The sequence below is a fragment of the Pogona vitticeps genome, chromosome 1 (assembly GCF_051106095.1).
Source record: "Pogona vitticeps strain Pit_001003342236 chromosome 1, PviZW2.1, whole genome shotgun sequence".
Classification (NCBI taxonomy): domain Eukaryota; kingdom Metazoa; phylum Chordata; class Lepidosauria; order Squamata; family Agamidae; genus Pogona; species Pogona vitticeps.
The window spans coordinates 258262680-258280475 of record NC_135783.1 but is presented as its reverse complement, the minus strand read 5'-3'; the positions used below and the strand labels follow the sequence as shown (position 1 = coordinate 258280475).

Below are 17796 nucleotides of genomic sequence, written 5' to 3'. Positions count from 1 at the left end.
TGTAGTCCAAAGATGTTACATTTCTATCACATGAGTACTGAGCTCGGTATTGGAGTAGAAAAAGAAAAGGACAAACAATGGGCGCAAGGAGAGGTTGGTGCAGGAGAAGAAGAGAGAGCAGTGACAGGGGACTTTCGGTTCTCTGATACTTGGACCGTCTGAATTAGTATCTGGATGTGGAGAGATAGATCAGTCTGGCAAAGAAAGAATGGGGAGGGGAGAGGGAAAAAAAGAGACATCTCTACGGTAAGGATGTGAACCAAGAACTTTTAACCTGAGCAAAGTGGGTATGCAATAGAAAACTTGTTAGTCCCTAGGCTATTATATGATTGTATTCTCGAAGCCTTTCATGGCCGGGATCCAATGGTTTTTCGGGCTCTTTGGCCGTGTTCTGAAGGTTGTTCTTCCTAACATTTCGCCAGTCTCTCTGGCCGGCATCTTCAGAGGACAGGAGTCAGAACAGTCACCAGAGCACAGACAGGCTCCTGTCCTCTGAAGATGCCGGCCAGAGAGACTGGCGAAATGTTAGGAAGAACAACCTTCAGAACACGGCCAAACAGCCCGAAAAACCTACAACACCCATACAGTATTATATGATTCGTTGTCATTTTTAAAGACATACGTACCTTATAAGGCTGATCCATTTTCCTGGGAGCATAATCTCCACTTGGTGTTAGAAACACACTACCCCAGTTTATACGCTTTGCTATTAGGAGTTTCCTCCAGCCTGCCAGCTGGCACAGCCACAAATAATTACACACTATGATGGCTGAACAATTTCCTCATGAGATTCAGCTGCTGGATTCCTTCCACTGGACTGCCCATGCTGCAGCCATTTAATATTAAGACTTGAGCAATGCCAGCTTTGCCTAGGCTCTGCATTCTGAATGTCATTATGGCTTTAGCAGTAAGCACTTTTTTAAAAGGTCCTTTTAGAGGCAGAGACTGTGTTCTGTCAACCTCTGATTTACATAAATAACAATAAAAAATCCTTTCATCTTATTCATGTGGGCAGATGTCGCTTCTCACCTAGTACTTGCACTAAATGGATGGTGTATAAATCAAGCTGAGGCTCCAATACTTTGGCCATCTCATGAGAAGAGAAGACTCCCTGGAAAAGTCCCTGATGTTGAGAAAGTGTGAAGGCAAGAGGAGAAGGGGACGACAGAGGACGAGATGGATGGACAGTGTCATCGAAGCTACTAACATGAATTTGACCCAACTCTGGGAGGCAGTGGAAGACAGGAGGGCCTGGTGTGCTCTGATCCATGGGGTCACGAACAGTCGGACACAACTTAACGACTAAACAACAACAACAAATCAAATAAATAAATATCTGGCTGTTTTATTTTATGGTCAGGTCACACAAGTCTTGCCAACTGTGCTAAAAGAACACAAATGTGCCTGAGAATAAAGGTGAAGGAGTTATCTAGAAAAATCCACATAAGTTAAAGTAAGACTCCACCGTTGCTAAAAAAAAAAAAAAAAAAAAAAGCCCTGATCCAGGTATAATCCTGGGCAAGTAGCACATTTAATAATTGGTGTCAGCAACCCTTTCCAGGGTGTTCCTGGGAGAGAATACTCAGAAGTGGTTTACCATTCCCTTCTTTTGGGAGCACCCTGGGATTGTGCAGCTTGCCCAAGGCTGCACAGGCTGGCTTTCCTGAGAGGCACAGTGAGGAATTGAACTCCCAGACTCTGGATCCATAGTCAGATACGTACCTCACTGAGCTTATTCATGCAGATAAATAAAGAGCTACTAGTATTATGATTCTCATATGCTGACTTAATGCATACACGCCCCCCACTAATCAAAGTGAGGGCTGTATTCTCGAAGGCTTTCACGGCCGGGATCTGATGGTTGTTGTGGACAGAGTTCCTACTCCAGTCCTCTGAAGACGCCGGCCACAGAGACTGGCGAAACGTCAGGAAGAACAACCTTCAGAACATGGCCAAAGAACCCGAAAAACCCACAACAACGAAAGTGAGGCCTCTTTACTTACTAGTGAGGAATGGACTGGAACTTTGAATTTTCTCACATTATGCAAGAGGATTTTTGCCAATGTTGCAAAAATTCCTCGCATCATTTAAAAACAACAGCTAGCCCCCCCCCCCCACTTAACAGAATTGTATTTAGGAAATGCAACAATATGTATAAAAGAACAGGAAACAAAGTAGTATGCTGGAGGGAAAAGTGCATGTAGCCATAGACTTCATCAGAAATGTCTTAATGTGGTTTTCAAGTTCTGAGCAAATCACACCAACCACATCAACCAGTAAAGCCACATCAGTTCCACAAAACGTGTATAAATGGGATTTGTAAAGTATCTTGATAAGTATAATTACTCCACAGTTCCTTTTTTCTTCTATTGTTACTTCTTTGATTAGGAAATAGTGAGCCTCACCCAAGTATGAAAATGGTGCACAGGGAAACCATACATTTTTGAGAATAATACCAGTATTTTAGTCCAGCAAGTAAGTGGCTTTTGGGCACAAAATATAAACAGCATGAGTTGTGAGAACACAAGATAGCTGAGATGGGAAATGAAATGAACCGAAGAGCAATAAGCAGAAGCAGCTGAAGATTACTTTTGGGGGGGGGAGAGAAGAAAAGAACCTCTGATAAAGAGGCAATGGGTTCTGAAATGGGGACCTGTCTTCCATGGGAGAATAAAATCCCTTCCCCAGATCTGTTTCCCTCCCAGTTTTGTTCTTCATGTGGAATGTAGACTATGAGCACACAAGCAAACAAGTGGTGTTCTCTTCCAACCACAGCAGATGCTTCATTCTTTCTGAAATGCAATGGGTGGGTGTCTGTTTGAGTTTTCATAGAACCAAGCTATTCTGTTCTGAATGTACACAGAAAGAGAGAGACTGAAAGCAAACAGGATACGGAAGATATGCCTTTTTCATCCCAGAGATAAAATTAGCCACCTTTCCTTCCTAGAATTTGAAAAGAAAACAGTTCATAGGTTTGTACATTTGGGGGTGGTGCAGTGGGGTTGGGGAATCAAATTATCTCCTAGAATGCCTTTAAATCTAAGCAAAGCAGTGAGCCATATGTCAGACAGCATAATGGAAAGCATATACACGGTAGGGTCAGCTTGCTGAAAACTACACAGTTCTTGTAATAAGAATTTGTACAGTGAAAGGGTGAGGTGATTGTAAACACACTGCTGTTAATTAGCATTCATCCAATTATACACAGATGAAATTTACCAACTCTTTAGCTTCCATAACCCTTCTATATGATAAACCTGAGGACAATATAATAAAAGCAAAATAGGTCTGTGTGATCCCAAGCCAACTGTAATAATGATAATAATAATAATCTTAGAATGTCACATGTTATGTTAATTAACAAAAGTTATTTCAACAGAACCAATAAATTACAATTATCTCAGTCTGCATCAGATATCTTTGAACTGCTTCACATTTAAGACTTCGCCTGAAGAACAACCTCCCAAATCACACGACTTCTTGTAGTGTGCAGGGCCCAAACACGTTTAAAGATAGTAGAATTAAAAGCTTCAGCATAAGACAGTTTAACATTCTGGCCTTTATAAAAAAGGATTGGAAGATGTTTCTGGCATGCATGGACTAAGATCCCAAGGGTTATATTTCAGAGATGCCCAAGGGTCTGTATGCACCTGGAAGGATTTGTTTTTGCCTTTTTTTATTTTAGCAAGTGCATACAATATATCACACGGTGTGTTTATAATGCCTCTTAGCTTCAAAAGCTGTTTGTTATATGATAAGGGAGGGATCTGTTGGGGAAACACAAGCTCCTCGGCATGCCAAACCAGTAACAACAGTTCTTTGGCCTCTTTCTAACAAAATCTCACATTGGGAATGAACGTTAAAGACCCTTCCCTTTGCACAGACACCTCTCTGTGCCTGGGACAATGGAGAACGCTGTGCTAGGGAACCCAGCTGTTTGAGACAGCCAGAGAGGTGATCAAATTAAGACTTAGGGTAGTTCTTGTTAGGCATTCTCTCCACACTGATAATGATCAGAATAGACAAGGGGGGGAAATAGGACAGGAGGTATCATCTGAACTTCCATTCCTACATTTTTTTCTAGTTCCACTGTCCACACATGGGGGAGCCTAGTGGAGGACTGAGACTTGTGTGTTTCTTGTCTCCATCAAGCTATAAATCTCAGCTAGAGACTTTGGGCCAGTCATTTCTCCCAGTTTCACCTACCTCAGAGGATTCTTGTGAGGATAAGGGAGCAGGAGGGAGAATTAAGTACATTGCCCTCTGCTTGCAAGAGAATAGGTGGGTACATGCATGGAAATAATGTAATGCTCTACATGGGAAGGCACCTACATAATTACAAACTTTGTTCAAGTGCACAGGGACCCTATGTAGAGCATCTCTTCAGACCTTCCAGTGGATGGACAGCAGTGCAATCAAATTGGGAGGAAAATGATGGAAAGAGCAAGACTAGCCAGCCCATCTCTGCTATCTTGAACACATAATCAGTTGTGAAAACAGAGTTTACCAGACATTCATATATTTCTTAGTAGTGGCAAATAACTGGCAGGGGAGTCTGGACCCACTTCATTGAAAATCCAGGTTTCCGAAGTTGTTTGAAGTTTTATTATTAACCATGATAATTGCACCCTCACAGTCAATACCTATATGATTTGGCATAAAAATGATGATATATCAACACAACTTGGATCTTTCAGGTCACCTCATTATATTCCTGAAGTCAAGTTCTAGGTTGGCTGCCCATTCAGCAGAGGGATGGAGTAGAGAGAGAGAGAGAGAGGTCCCAAGCAAGATAGGACACCATATTTCCATTGGCATGTGGGCAAGTCACAGCCTACTAGATGCTTACTGTCAGATCACCTTTATGTGGCCCATGGAAATCTTATGTGCTCTACCCATTTACCCGCACTATGGAGCTGCTAAGCCACCAACTATGTTAGGGTGCTGTTAGCAATGAGGAAACAACAATCCTCATCAAGACTGCTAAGAGTATGAACAGGCTCAATATCCACCCTCATTAAGATACTGTACTGTTTCCTCACTGTTATTAGTTTCAGGAAAACCTTGGTTAGGATCTAGGGGTTGAACACAGGATTCAAAAGGCAACCAGTTTCCTTGCTACCCTGCCTCTTTCACTCCTGCTGGACCCAGATAGAATGGCAGGTATAAACCTCTCCAGATTGGCTCAGGCAATCACAACAGCCTGCACAGGTGCTAAGGCATTCAATTCCAAAAAAGTAGAAGCCCCAGTGTTGTAGGAAAAAAATACAGATGGGGAGGCGGGACTCCAGACTGATTTGCATTTACTTTTACAGCACACAGTCAATGGAAAATATTGTGAATCACACCACTCTAATCTTACATCACTTCCCACATTATTTGTCAATGTAGTCATCATCTTACGTCAATGTTTCCCATAAAGAAGCATTGGGAACAGAGATTATGCAATTTCTCACTGCACATCTCCTTACCATTTGAAGGATCCCAAAATAAGACATCAGATATCCAGACTGTGCTGCTTCCAGACCAAAGAAATCAATAGATATGATGGAAAACATCATCAGGAACACACCTAAGTTTAAGAAAAACAAAAACAAATTTGTTATAAAGGTCAGCTAAGAACTTCTACCCCCCCCAATTAATGGAGAAGAGCCTTTTCGGGGGGAGGGGAGTCTTACTAACTCGTAATGTAGCTGACTAGAGACAACCATATTGAGGATATTTGGATATCCAATGTAGGTAAGACTAGATCTACATATTTACATTTATATCCTGTCTTTCCTCCACTGTGTTCAAGGCTGCATAGATGGCTCTTCCACTTCATCCTTACAGCCATCTTCTGAGATTAGTGAGGCTGTGAGATAATGTATGATGCAAATATGATCCAGTGACTTTCATGGCTAAATGGGGACTAAGACCTGGCATCTCAGTTTGACACTTTAGCTACTGCCACATCATGTTGGCTTTCACATAGCAACTGGGTTCAAAGTGTACACTTTGTGAACAGAAGCACTTTGATTCACCATGTAAACATGTGATCACTTGATGGTACCATCATGAACACTTTTCCTGAGCTGACCTGATCTACTGTTCTTTCTTTTGTTTGTCTTCCATGCAGTATTTCTGTCTACTCCAACAGGAATGTGAAGCCATGGATTTATTTTCTACCCAGTTCACTAATTCTGGCATGTTTTGTGAAATTGTGCTCTCTTACCACGGTGGGAATATATGAGTGTGCCTTTCTCTGATAGATTGGTGAGCAAAATAGGAGGAAAACATGGAAGCCTTGCCCATTCATCTCTCAAGAGAGAGCAGTATTCTAGATCAGAGTTTAGCAATTTTTCGTTTACAGTGATGCCTTGCAAGATGAAAATAATTCGTTCTGTGAGTCATTTCGTATTGCAAAAATTTCATCTTGCAAATTTTTCCATAGGAACACATTGGAAAAAAATTCGTCTTGTGAAGCATGGAAAACTTGTCTTGTGAGTCACCAAAAAATTGCAAAACACTTTCGTCTTGCAAATTTTTCATTGCACGAGGCATTTGTCTTGCGAGGCATCACTGTATTTATTTGTTTATTGGAATAAAACTCTTAGAATTCCAAAGTCGAAAAAGGTTCAGATAGCAAGGTTGTATGCTCGTGCTCAGATAACCTATAGATTTAAGCAGCTAGTGTTCTAAAAATATGGCACAGATGATGTCCACATACCTCATGAGCAGTGCCCTATTTATTTTGAAAAAAAAAATCCATTTTGTTTGATGGAGTTTCTTCACAGGGCAATGCATACAGAACTGCAAGCTGCCTTGTCTAGCAGATTTATGCTTCCCAAAATGTGTTTGTTTAGACTACAATACCATGGCTGTGAGGACTATGTCTATGTGTATATTACAACCATGCTTATAGTACAAATAAAGGAACTCCCTAAATTGTGCCTTGCATATGTATTCATTACTAAAAATAATTATATGTTTGGAGCAAGGAAATGAAAATGTGCAACAACTTTTATTTCAAGGTTATCCCTCTAGCACTCAAGTACAAATCCATAGAGGTCAGCTAAAAGCATGTCAGCCTGCAACCTCATATTGAGTTCTAACTTCTTCCAAACTTAGCAGGGTGGCTCAGCACTGCACTGGAAAGCGCACAGAGGAAAAGCACGTTCTGGAGAAAGGTAACACTTGGCAGATCATTCTGTGTATCTTTATGCAAAGGTTAAGTTGCACTGAATTCAATGGGACATGGTCCCTCGTAAATGCATTTGTGATATTCTTTTAGAAGTCACTCCCTGTGTATATGTATAGAAAAGAGGAAGACCAGATATAAGATGGCTCAGATTCCCATTATGGTGGGGGCAAGCAAAAAACTGACTAATGATTTTGACAGCCCCCAATATTGCCAAGTGATTGCATGGTGATGACCACTGAGCGAGCTCAGAAACTGTATTAGAGCAGAAGAGAGGAGCCCCTCTCCTGTAGGCTCAATGTGACCCAAAGCAATTCTTCTTCCAGCCTGCAGAAGGGCTGCTCTGCTACTCTCATAGGTATGGAACATTACACTTCACACGGTTTGCAGCTGAATAAATCATTTTTTCTGAGGCAGAATCTCATTTCCAGCAACCTATGAAAAACAGTCCTCTCAAATTCATGGTCTTATTGTTTAAAGGTGGGGTAAACAAACAAATTGACACAGTACTCACCTGTAGGAAGTCCAGAAAACACCTTGATTAAAAAAACATCCATTACTCCTGGAAGCTTCATTAGGTGAATGATTTCTTTGAGGTTAAATACACTGCTGGACTGGGACACACCTAAAGAAATACAAATCAAGTCAAATTCTGGAGATCTGGGGTGAGGGTGGGGGACTTGAAACCAATGAAGGCAAATTTTCTTCAAGTACAACTATTGTTCTTTAGGACTGCTTTCTGCTCTTTATTTCCACTATGAAATGGACAACTTTTATTTATATGATTAAATTTATACCCCACCCATCTAGACCGAAGTCAACTCTTCGGTCGACTAGACCAAAGTCAACTCTACTCTTTCTACATGATACAGAATCTACAGTAAAAACATTGCAGAAGTTCATGAACAACATGGATGTGAAACATGTAGCACAACAAGTATTGTTAGGCTGCAGTTCCTATCTCACCTACCATTAGCTATATCAGCTAAGACTCGATGGGAATTATACTCCAATAACACCGAGAGGGCCACATATTCCCTCCATATTAGACAATCTAGTGCCTATACAGTATAGTGCAGATATTTGCTTAACAGAGCATCCTATTAAGGTCTGTTCAGACAATGGAGATTTTTTCCCCCATCACTTGCTAAGAGGAAGGTTTAATTTTGATTGATGTTGGCTAGATAAGGAATGGATAAGCCTCTCTTCTTGTCTATTGAATCTTTTCCCCAGATCCCTCAGTGCCAATAGTTAATTCAAAGGGAAAGAAGGAAATAAGAAGCATTGCTGAATGCCGTGTAGTTAGTGTAATATGTAGTTTGGCCCTGGTGCACTCAATAAAGCTTATTCCTAGGGTTGTGCTAAATCTAAATCCTTCCTAGTTTAGGCATGCTGGGAATTATATAGGGCCACCCCCACTTTTGTTTAACTTTGTGTTGGCATAGTAATTATGTTCTTGTAATGGAAATTTGGATCTGGCATAACTCAGCTCCTCCCTGATCTCATCTTTCTCTATACCTTTTTCTTACTAATCTTAGCCAGCGCACAGCCAACAGACATCTGAGACCAACCAGTACAAGGCGCCTCTCTCCACTCACCTCTTGCAACCCAAGGTGATGTCTTCTTTTACTGAGTCAATCAAACTCATTTGAGGTTCTATTCTTTTCCTACTCCTTTCCACCTTTCCCAGCATTGTGCTAGTGAGTTCCACCTGCTCATGATATGTCCAAAGTATAATAGCCTCAGTTTTGTCATTTAACCTTCTAGGGGTAATTAATTAAAGGCCTCACATATAAAAAGTTGTTCCCTAATGGAATGTCACATAATTGCAAACACTCGCTGGCTGTTTAAATGTTTTATTTTTGATGTTTAACGCTGCCTTGAACATTACTGAAATGCAAAGACAGGATACAATGTTTTAAACAAGCGAACAACATTATATACTTCAATCCCCACCCGCCCCCATGTATGAATGCTTGAAGCTTTAGCTTCCAAACATTCTGAGCTCAAGAGGGTGTGAATTCTTGCAAGAGAAGGGAGGTGGGAAAAACAAGCACTGAGAATTAGCAGGCAAAACTAGGATGCATTCTTTCTGCCTCTGTATGTAACTCAGCAAGAACTCACTCTCATATAAGTCTCCTCTACTGTGTTCAAAGACATCTGTAAGCAAAACCCATAGATGGCATGCAAAATGAGCCATGCTTAATAATGAATCTTTAGTTGGAAGCAGATCCATATCAGACTGTAAACTTTTCAGGAAAGCTGAAGGGAAAAGCACAGTGCCTGAGATATGACCAACGCAAATCCAGGTCACGGAAGGCCACTGCGCTGCATCCTTCCATGCTAGGTCACACCCAGTGGTGTAGTGGTAAAGCAGGTGCTCATCCTAACAGCCGCCATAGCCAGTCCCTTCCAGAAGGAGATCCTGAAAATGCATGTCAACAAATGGGGAGTAGGTGATTCTTTTTTCAAAGTTCTCACTCGCCTACTCAAGAGCAAAAAACACTCACTTTGCCTTAAAAGAGGGAGAGCTGGCAACATTATACCATTGCTCTTGGAAAATCTGTTTCTCACCCAAGTACTCTGAAGGTTTCTATTAAGATAAGAGGAGACAGGGAAGCTTGGGGAAGATGCAGTAGATGACATCATAGTCCTTGGTATTCAGAAAATCCCAGGGCTTGAGTCCTGTGAGCTCTGGCAGTGCCACTAGCCACATCATCCTGATGACAGGAAGGAGGAACTGTGGTGGAGGTTGTGATGTGCTGGAGCCAGTAAAGGGGTGGCCACAGAGCTCTCAAATGACACCTGGACACTAACTGAGGATCAGAGGACACATTAAAGATACAAATGCATATCCTCATCTTAGAGCACTGTCCCTTGAGGTCACAGAAACCTTTCAGTGCTTCTGTGCCTAAGCTTTCAGACATGCAAACAAAGCCATGCTACCTCCTGATCAAGAAATTACACAATGATACCAGAGCCTAGAAAAGTACTGTAACTTTCTGAGACCTTAAACTCCCAGAATGTTGGGGGTTTCTGGGAGCTGTGGTCCAAAAAAGTAGCTTTTTGGGACTCACAGTGCAAAAAACACTGCAACCTTACTTGCACTTAACTGGGAACAAATCTGACTCCACCAAACTTGTACACTGTTGGGCTGAAGAGGAAAGCAACCCTGGGACACCTCAACAGGAAAGATTGCTCATCTTTGACCAATAAACCCTGATTCTTCTTAATTAAGTTTTTCATCTTAAATTCTTTGATTATTCTGAAAAGTTAGAAAGAATGGGCACTCACCCTCTTGAGCAGTGTTTCCTTTCTCCTGGGGCTTTGTTTGAGCAGGAATAAAGATGAACACCATCAAAGCACACACAAGACACCCAGATAATGCAACATAGCAAGGAAAATAAATACTGTAAATGAGGGGAAAAAAACAAGAGAGAAATAAGCTCAAGTATTACAGAAACTAAGTTATGAATATAATATAAAGTTTTCTCTGGATAAGTCCAAGAGACTGTAAGTTATGTGTATTGTTCTAGAACACAAAGTGACACCACACAAGGGAAAATTTGAGAAGCTGTCTCCTTTTTTCATCAGTTAACAAAGACTCACCAAAACACAAAGCAATTGTTGGGGCTGTTTTTCAACAAGTGTGAATGGTAGTGAGCAGAAGACTATCTTAACTGCTGCCATCGGTGTTGTCAGCACCCAGGTTGCCCTTTACTATGTAAAGCTTGGCATCCTTTTTCCTGCTGGCCATATGAGCACAGGATTGTGCAGCAAAATAGAGGCATTTCCTGAGTTTTTGAATTGTGGGTACAGAAGCAAAATATCCCACTTTCATAAACCAGAGGGATTTCTGAAAAATTGAATTTCCTGGATTTTTAAAATGGGACTTTAAATATACATATCGGCCAGAGCTCAAGGTCACTTGGTTCTGTATAAGGGTAAAACAGTGTCATTTTTTAAAAAATCAGAACTCGAAAACCCTTTGCCCAAATGTCCCCAAATTTGTTACAGGGCGAGTGCAGACTTTCTGCTACACCTGTGTTAAATTTAGTTTTGACCTGATGTCTAGCACTCATAGTTATAATTTTTTGTTTGGGGCACTCCAGTGTTCTGAGTTGGCCTACAGAGTGCTGAATCTTGCTTTTAGCACAATATATTTAGAATTATTTGGAACAAGTTTGGAATTTGATGGGGGGAGGAAGCACCCTTCCTTATACACTTCCCCCTCTGGACACCCATGGTTTGTGATGCTAAGGGGGCATCAGATTGCTAGAAGAATCTTGTGGTAACAGATATGGAAAAAGAAATATAATCTTGTTAGCGGAGCAAAACCCTGTAGAGGTAACAGAATGTAGTATGTTACCATTTTCTTTTAAACTGCAACATTTAGAATGCCCCAGACAGCTTGGCCACTAGTAGATAATAAATAATTACCAAACAAGGAATGTTTCCAGTCTCTGTCTCATAGTTGTTTACTCCAGAGAGAATCAGTATGGAATTTAAAGGCAGGTTGTTTTTTAAAAGTATGAGATTACAAACAACCTCCTTGTGCAGTCTTTAAAGCCTTCTTTTATGGTGGTTTAAACAAGAGGAACTAATTTGCCAATTATCGTTATGCCTCTACTGTCACAGAACAAACTAATGTCATAGAATAATTAAGCCATGCTCTCTTTATAGGGGACTCAAACATTTTTTCTAAGCCAGATGAAGGAATTTGCTTGAATGTCGTCAAGATGCTGTGCTGTGCTATTTACTACTAAAACTCCAAAACAAGACACTCAAACTTGGTGTTGTATGCAACCAAAGGACTTCAGAGGGGAAAAAAAATCCGTACAAATACTGCTGGAGATAGCAACTGGAACAGACCAGAGTGAATGTCTGTTTTTTAATCCCATAATGAGATCAACCTTCAAAAAAGAGCCTCAAGCAAACAGCAGACATTTCAACAAATTGCAATCTTCTGGGATGACATGTCAACCTCCAAAATACTCTCTTGTTATCTCAAACCACAAAATGTATATTTACTCCCAACAGTTTCAGATCTAAGCAAGATAGCTTATCTCAGCATCTGGGCTGTACTTACTTCTCTTTGCATGACTGAAAATGGAATGGAAATAAAGGGCACTGGTTACAATTCTAGATTTTAATGTTAAAATGTGTATTATGCATGTTATTCCTAGGATTTAACTGAAGTAGTAATCTGAGATAATAACGGGCATGCAATCTCCTGCATAAATGGAAACAGAGGCTCTAGCCTGCAACACAGAAACACAGAATGGGGCACTAAAAAGGCCTTCCAGTCCAACCTAGTTTATCACTGGACTGTTTTTCACTATTGATTGTTGACAAACGTGTGGAGCCTTGGGAAATGCAGACCAGGAGCTTAGCCTCTCTGTGAGACTACATTGGCCCAGATGCCTGGGTGAAGTTAAACCACAGATGAAAATGTGCACACATTACAGAAGATAAATGTGGGGTCAACTCAATTTTAGAAAGCCGTTGCTCAGAGCAGCATCATGCTACATGCACTAAAAAAAAGCTGTGTGTGTCCTCTGCAGTGGTGTTGAGGATGCTGGAGGCCACTGCTAACAAACATGCAGACATGCACTTTATTTATGCAAAACTACTAAGAGTCTTGTAGTGTCTTAAACAAATATTACTATGGGATACATGTTGGTAAGGAAGAGTGTGTTCACTAAAAAATTCTCAAAAGTGTTAACAACAACATTTGATAGTCATTATGATGCTGCAAGAAATTTTGTTGTTTTTTTCCTGCAACACTAACATGCCTCCCTCCTAGAAAACTCTTGTAATGTGCATCCTAGCACTCTTGCTGGGATTATAAAGGCTTCTTACAGGTGTCATGTGTTTGCTTTTGTTGGCACCATAGCCTGGGATCGCCTTGAATTGTTCATTATGCCTAGACTGCACTTAGGAAGAGAAACAATATGGCAACAACATCCATACAACGAGAGCTTGGAAAAGATACCTTTTAAGACTGCAAATCCCAGGGAGCCTGGGGCTTGTGGGAGCTGCGCTTCAAAAGAGGGACTTGTCCAGGAAATGGAGGGAGCATGTTGTGGATGAAGAGATGGGGACCAAACTCACCAAAACGCTTTTGAAAATATCCTTTAAAAAATAAATATCGGCCAGCCTGGCACCTCAAAAAGCTTTCCCTCCAACTCAGGTACATATGCCTTATATGACAATATTATGCTCAGTGTTAACAAAAGGCTAAGGGCGACATGCTAAGCAGAAGGTTGGTAGATTGATCAGCAGGCAAGATGTCTACAATGGCTAAACATACAATAGGTTTGTTAGGTTTATCAAGTGAGCTGGTCCCACCTGCAGCAGTTTTCAGAAAGGTACCTGTGTTAGTCTCACACACACACACACACACACACACACACACACACACACACACACACACACACACACACACACACTAATTAAAATACAGAGGTATCATGGCACCTTCAAAACAAAACCAGCGTTCTGTTGGTTTTTACTGTGCACAGAAGCAGCCGTGGCTAATTCATAAGGAGTGTGACTGGGCATATGATCAGGTATCTGACTGGTACATAATCGGAACCTCATAAAATAGCTGTGGCTGCTTCCATGATTTCCCTCCTATGTGTGATCAAAAGCAAAAGGCACTGACCTAACAGATTTATTTGAGGGTGAGCTTTCATGGATTACAACCTACTTCCTCAAACATATAGAGTGCAATATTTATCGACAGGTTTATATACACACAATATACAGTACATGGATGTGGGAGCAGGGACCAAGTGAAGAGGGACAGAGGCAGAGAAAATGAACTTTTGACATGACAGTAGCATTACTAATACAGGTAAAGAGCTTCAAAACTTTGATTAAGACATAGATAAGAGTAATTGATTTTTTTATCAGGTAAGTATATGGCTGTCTTTGAATTGCAAAGAATTTCGCTTCAGGAGGATGCTAAGTCTTTTCTGAATTATCTTCTAATTCTGAGGCCAGAGTTTTGTCAAGGAAATAGGTTTGCAAGGAAAACTTGCTCATTAATCTTGCTCATTAATTGGTCTATTTCAGTCTTTAAGTGAACACTGGAATTTCTAGATGTATACCATTTCAGCCATCTCCATCGCAACTCTCTCTTCGTAGTTCTTTTTTTTTTCTACGAGAGTTACTTTGAGATTAGTGACAGAGTATCTTGGGAGGCAAAATGTCTACTAACTAGTTTCTGCACAGTACCGTTTCTGTCCTCAGATGCGTGGCTCAGGACTTGTTTATATTTACATTTGCTTCGCAATAAGCTCCATTCAAAATGAAATTGATTTAAAAATCAGATGGTAGTCACATGGTTTTTGGGTCAGTGTGTGCATCCTTGTGGGAAAACTTTTAATCTGTTTCTAAGGTGAGTTGGACCTCAGTTGAGGGGGCTACCCTGGCTTTTAGATTAATTGCACTTGAGGCTTTGTCCTACGCCCGTCCGCCCTGCTCTCATGCTGACCACTTGCCCCTGCCACTTTGGTGTAGGTCAGGGAGAGAGAGAGGGAGCCTACTACCAAAATTGCTTGTCCCTTTAGAAAGTTTGGCTCCTTCTGCCCCTTTAAGAATGTTCCAGCTGTTCCCATTTGTATCCACAGAATGCACCACAGAAATGAAGGGTGCCTGGCATTGCAATGTTTTGCAAAAACACTGATCCAGCATGGATCCTCATGGATCCACATGATTTTAACATGGGACCATTACCAAACCACTGTCCAGTCTGTGGGCAGAGATGGTGCCGATGATTGAGATTGTTTTGGGGATGATCCTAGATATAAATCATGTGGATTCATGAGGATTTGTGCCTCTGCTCCTCCCCCCCCAAAGACAGCTCTTCATTCCTCCAACCCTGCACCAGACTGGCCATGCCCTCCCCATCCTCTCAGGTTTCCTGCACCCATCTCTTACTCCTTCCTCTCCCCCCATGCAACTTATTGTTGCCACTGCCTCCCCCACTGCCTCTGCTGTTTATCCAAAGATACAATGTGCAGTGACAGAGATGTTTCGATATGCAGGAATGATTGAAGCAGCATGCTAAAATAAGTGACCCTCTGATGGAAGAATATTTTAACTTGCTTTCCAACCAGAAAGCATACTTAATTGGCAAAGTAATCTGTGCTTCTGTTTTCGTCATGGAGACACATTATTTTACACCATTTTTTAAAAAAGCAGAACACGATACAACAGCATTTCTTATTGTCAGTAATATCAAGCTCTCAGTTGGACAGTTAGAATAGTTAAATGCACACCAAAGCAGGGTGTGAATGGACAGAGCTAGGAAAGTTATTTTTGATATCTGTTAGGAGGCAAATTGTGCCAAAATATGGCCCTTACAAGGAATTCCTGACTTGCATGGCTGATAGTTTTCTCCTACCAAAAAAAAAAAAAAAAATGGAGGAAGAAACTAGAGGAGCAGTTGTCCTCGACTTGATTCTAAGCCACAGAGATGAGTTGGTGGAAGAAGTGGCAGTAAGAGGAACTCTGGGGAAAAGAATTGCAGGGATGACTTCAGGGAAGCAAAAGCTAGAAATGAGCAGAGATTAGCAAGGGAAGCTAAAAACAACAACAAAAAGGTACATGTGTAGCAAAATACATAGAAAAGAAAGAGTGGCACAGTTAATCAGTGTGGATGGCAAAATGATAACAGAAGGCAAAGAACGGGCAGAAATGCTCAACTCCTATGTTCATTCGGCCCTTTACAGTCTATGATCCTATGGTTGCCTTACTTCATAGTAGGGCCAGCTTTGCAAGCCATACTCACTTCCCATTCACTTTGTTATGACGACACTCACAACAGACCATCAGGTAGCAGCAGAACAAGCCCCAGCGCAAAGCAGCGTTTGAACCATGCAATATTAATTGCCAACCTAAGGTGGCCACATGAAAAAGGTATATAAAATATATATTGTTTGGGTTTTGCATGATATGCAGTGACCTCTCCTAAATCCAACAGTTGTGTGGAAGAGGGAATTTCAGCAGGTGATGTGGTGTGCAATTTAAGAGATGATTTGAGAGATAGTAAACTTAATAGATCAACTTTAAGAACCTTCTTACTTCCTGTGGAATCCTGTGTTTTCAAAAGTAAGCCACACAGAGCTCAATAAGACTTGTGCCTGTACAAGTGAGTATTGCAGTGCAACTTCAGAGCATTGTACAGAAATTATGCTAAGCACCAATTGTCCATTTCTAATGGCCTCAGGTATGCATTACATCTAAATAAGAAAAAATGATGGAAGTAATATCTCGCTGCAGTGCCAGATCCTACCATGTCTACAATACTGTATACTTGTAATTAGGAAAGGGAAACACAGGGTATGCAGTTGATGACCTCTGCTCCTGGGGATGCTCTGCTCTGCTCCCATCTATAACCTTAGTTTGGTAAAGTCATGCTTTTTGACTATGCCTCCTAGAATTCTCAATTAGCATGGCCAACGGTTGTGTTGATACAATACCTTCATGCAAACATAGTTACAGCTGGCTCCAATTTCCCATGGCAAAGCAAAACAAAAAAAGGAAATGTACATAACTTCTTTTGGATGTTTAAGAGTTTGCTGAGGAGTTCCTGTATGCATTGAATCTTGTAACATTCCATCCACCCAGATACAAAAGATAAAAATAGTCTCATGTTGACACTTGCATGGCTCTGTATGTTCAGGGAAAGTTAATATTGACAGCTTTTCAAACCTCCCCAAGTCATGTGGCCTAGGCCTCATACCACTGTCAGATTCCATTCTCTGTCAACTGTGCAGGAAAACCCACCATGATGAGTGATGCCTGTGTTTGCCGTCTTGTGATAATTGTTCCTGAGATTATGTGGGTAAAGATGGGAAACCTGTAAGTGCAGCACAACTAATTATGCACATAACAGAGACTCTTTCTCTCACTGAATACTGAGCAGTCTACCTGCTATCTCAGAACATGAACGTGGCCCTGTGAGACACTCCTCATGTGTCTGCATGTGCATGAGACACAGAGAAAGTGACAACTATTTGGGGTCCTGGAAGCATGCCAGAGTTGGAGTAACGTGTCCAGATGCAATTAAAATAGGTGGATATATATCCATGTTGACCCAGATTTAGGAACAATGATCAAACATCTGCTGTAGCACGGAATAACCATGTTCTGTACTTCTGTATTTGCACGTTGACTTTATTTTACCTTAAAACATTGGTTTCTTTCTTTCTTTTAGAAAGCGACTAATTGTTTCCATGTTGAAAAATTGTTTCATTTCAGTCTTCTGTAAAAACCAAGCTCCTGTCGCTTGTCCCAGCACCCGCAAACCTAGCAGTTTGAAAGCATGTAAATGAGAGTAGATAAATAGGTACCACCTTGGTAGGAAGGTAATGGTGTTCCATTTTAATTTTATTTATTTATTTATTGTCCCATGCCACATGACCACGGAAACTGTCTATGGACAAACGCTGGCTCTATAGCTTGGAGATGAGGATGAGCACTGTGCACTCGAGTCGGACACGACTGGATTAAATGTCAAGGGGAACCTTTACCTTTAAAAACCAAGCATGCCCTTGTTTTTATCCCCACCATAATCTTAGCTTTCCCTTTTATTTCCCTCTCCA

The 17796-nt window shown here is 41.1% G+C and overlaps 1 protein-coding gene across 1 annotated transcript in view; it reads right to left on the bottom strand.

Moving 5' to 3' along the window:
• SLC67A1 (solute carrier family 67 member 1) overlaps positions 1–17796 on the bottom strand; it is an 84574-nt gene that overhangs the window by 30838 nt on the left and 35940 nt on the right. The window contains exons 7-9 of the mRNA XM_020788731.3: positions 10475–10590; positions 7695–7805; positions 5472–5572 (exon numbers count right to left, since the gene is read on the bottom strand). Coding sequence (XP_020644390.2) covers positions 5472–5572; positions 7695–7805; positions 10475–10590 — 328 coding nt within the window. The remainder of the gene's footprint in view (positions 1–5471; positions 5573–7694; positions 7806–10474; positions 10591–17796) is intronic.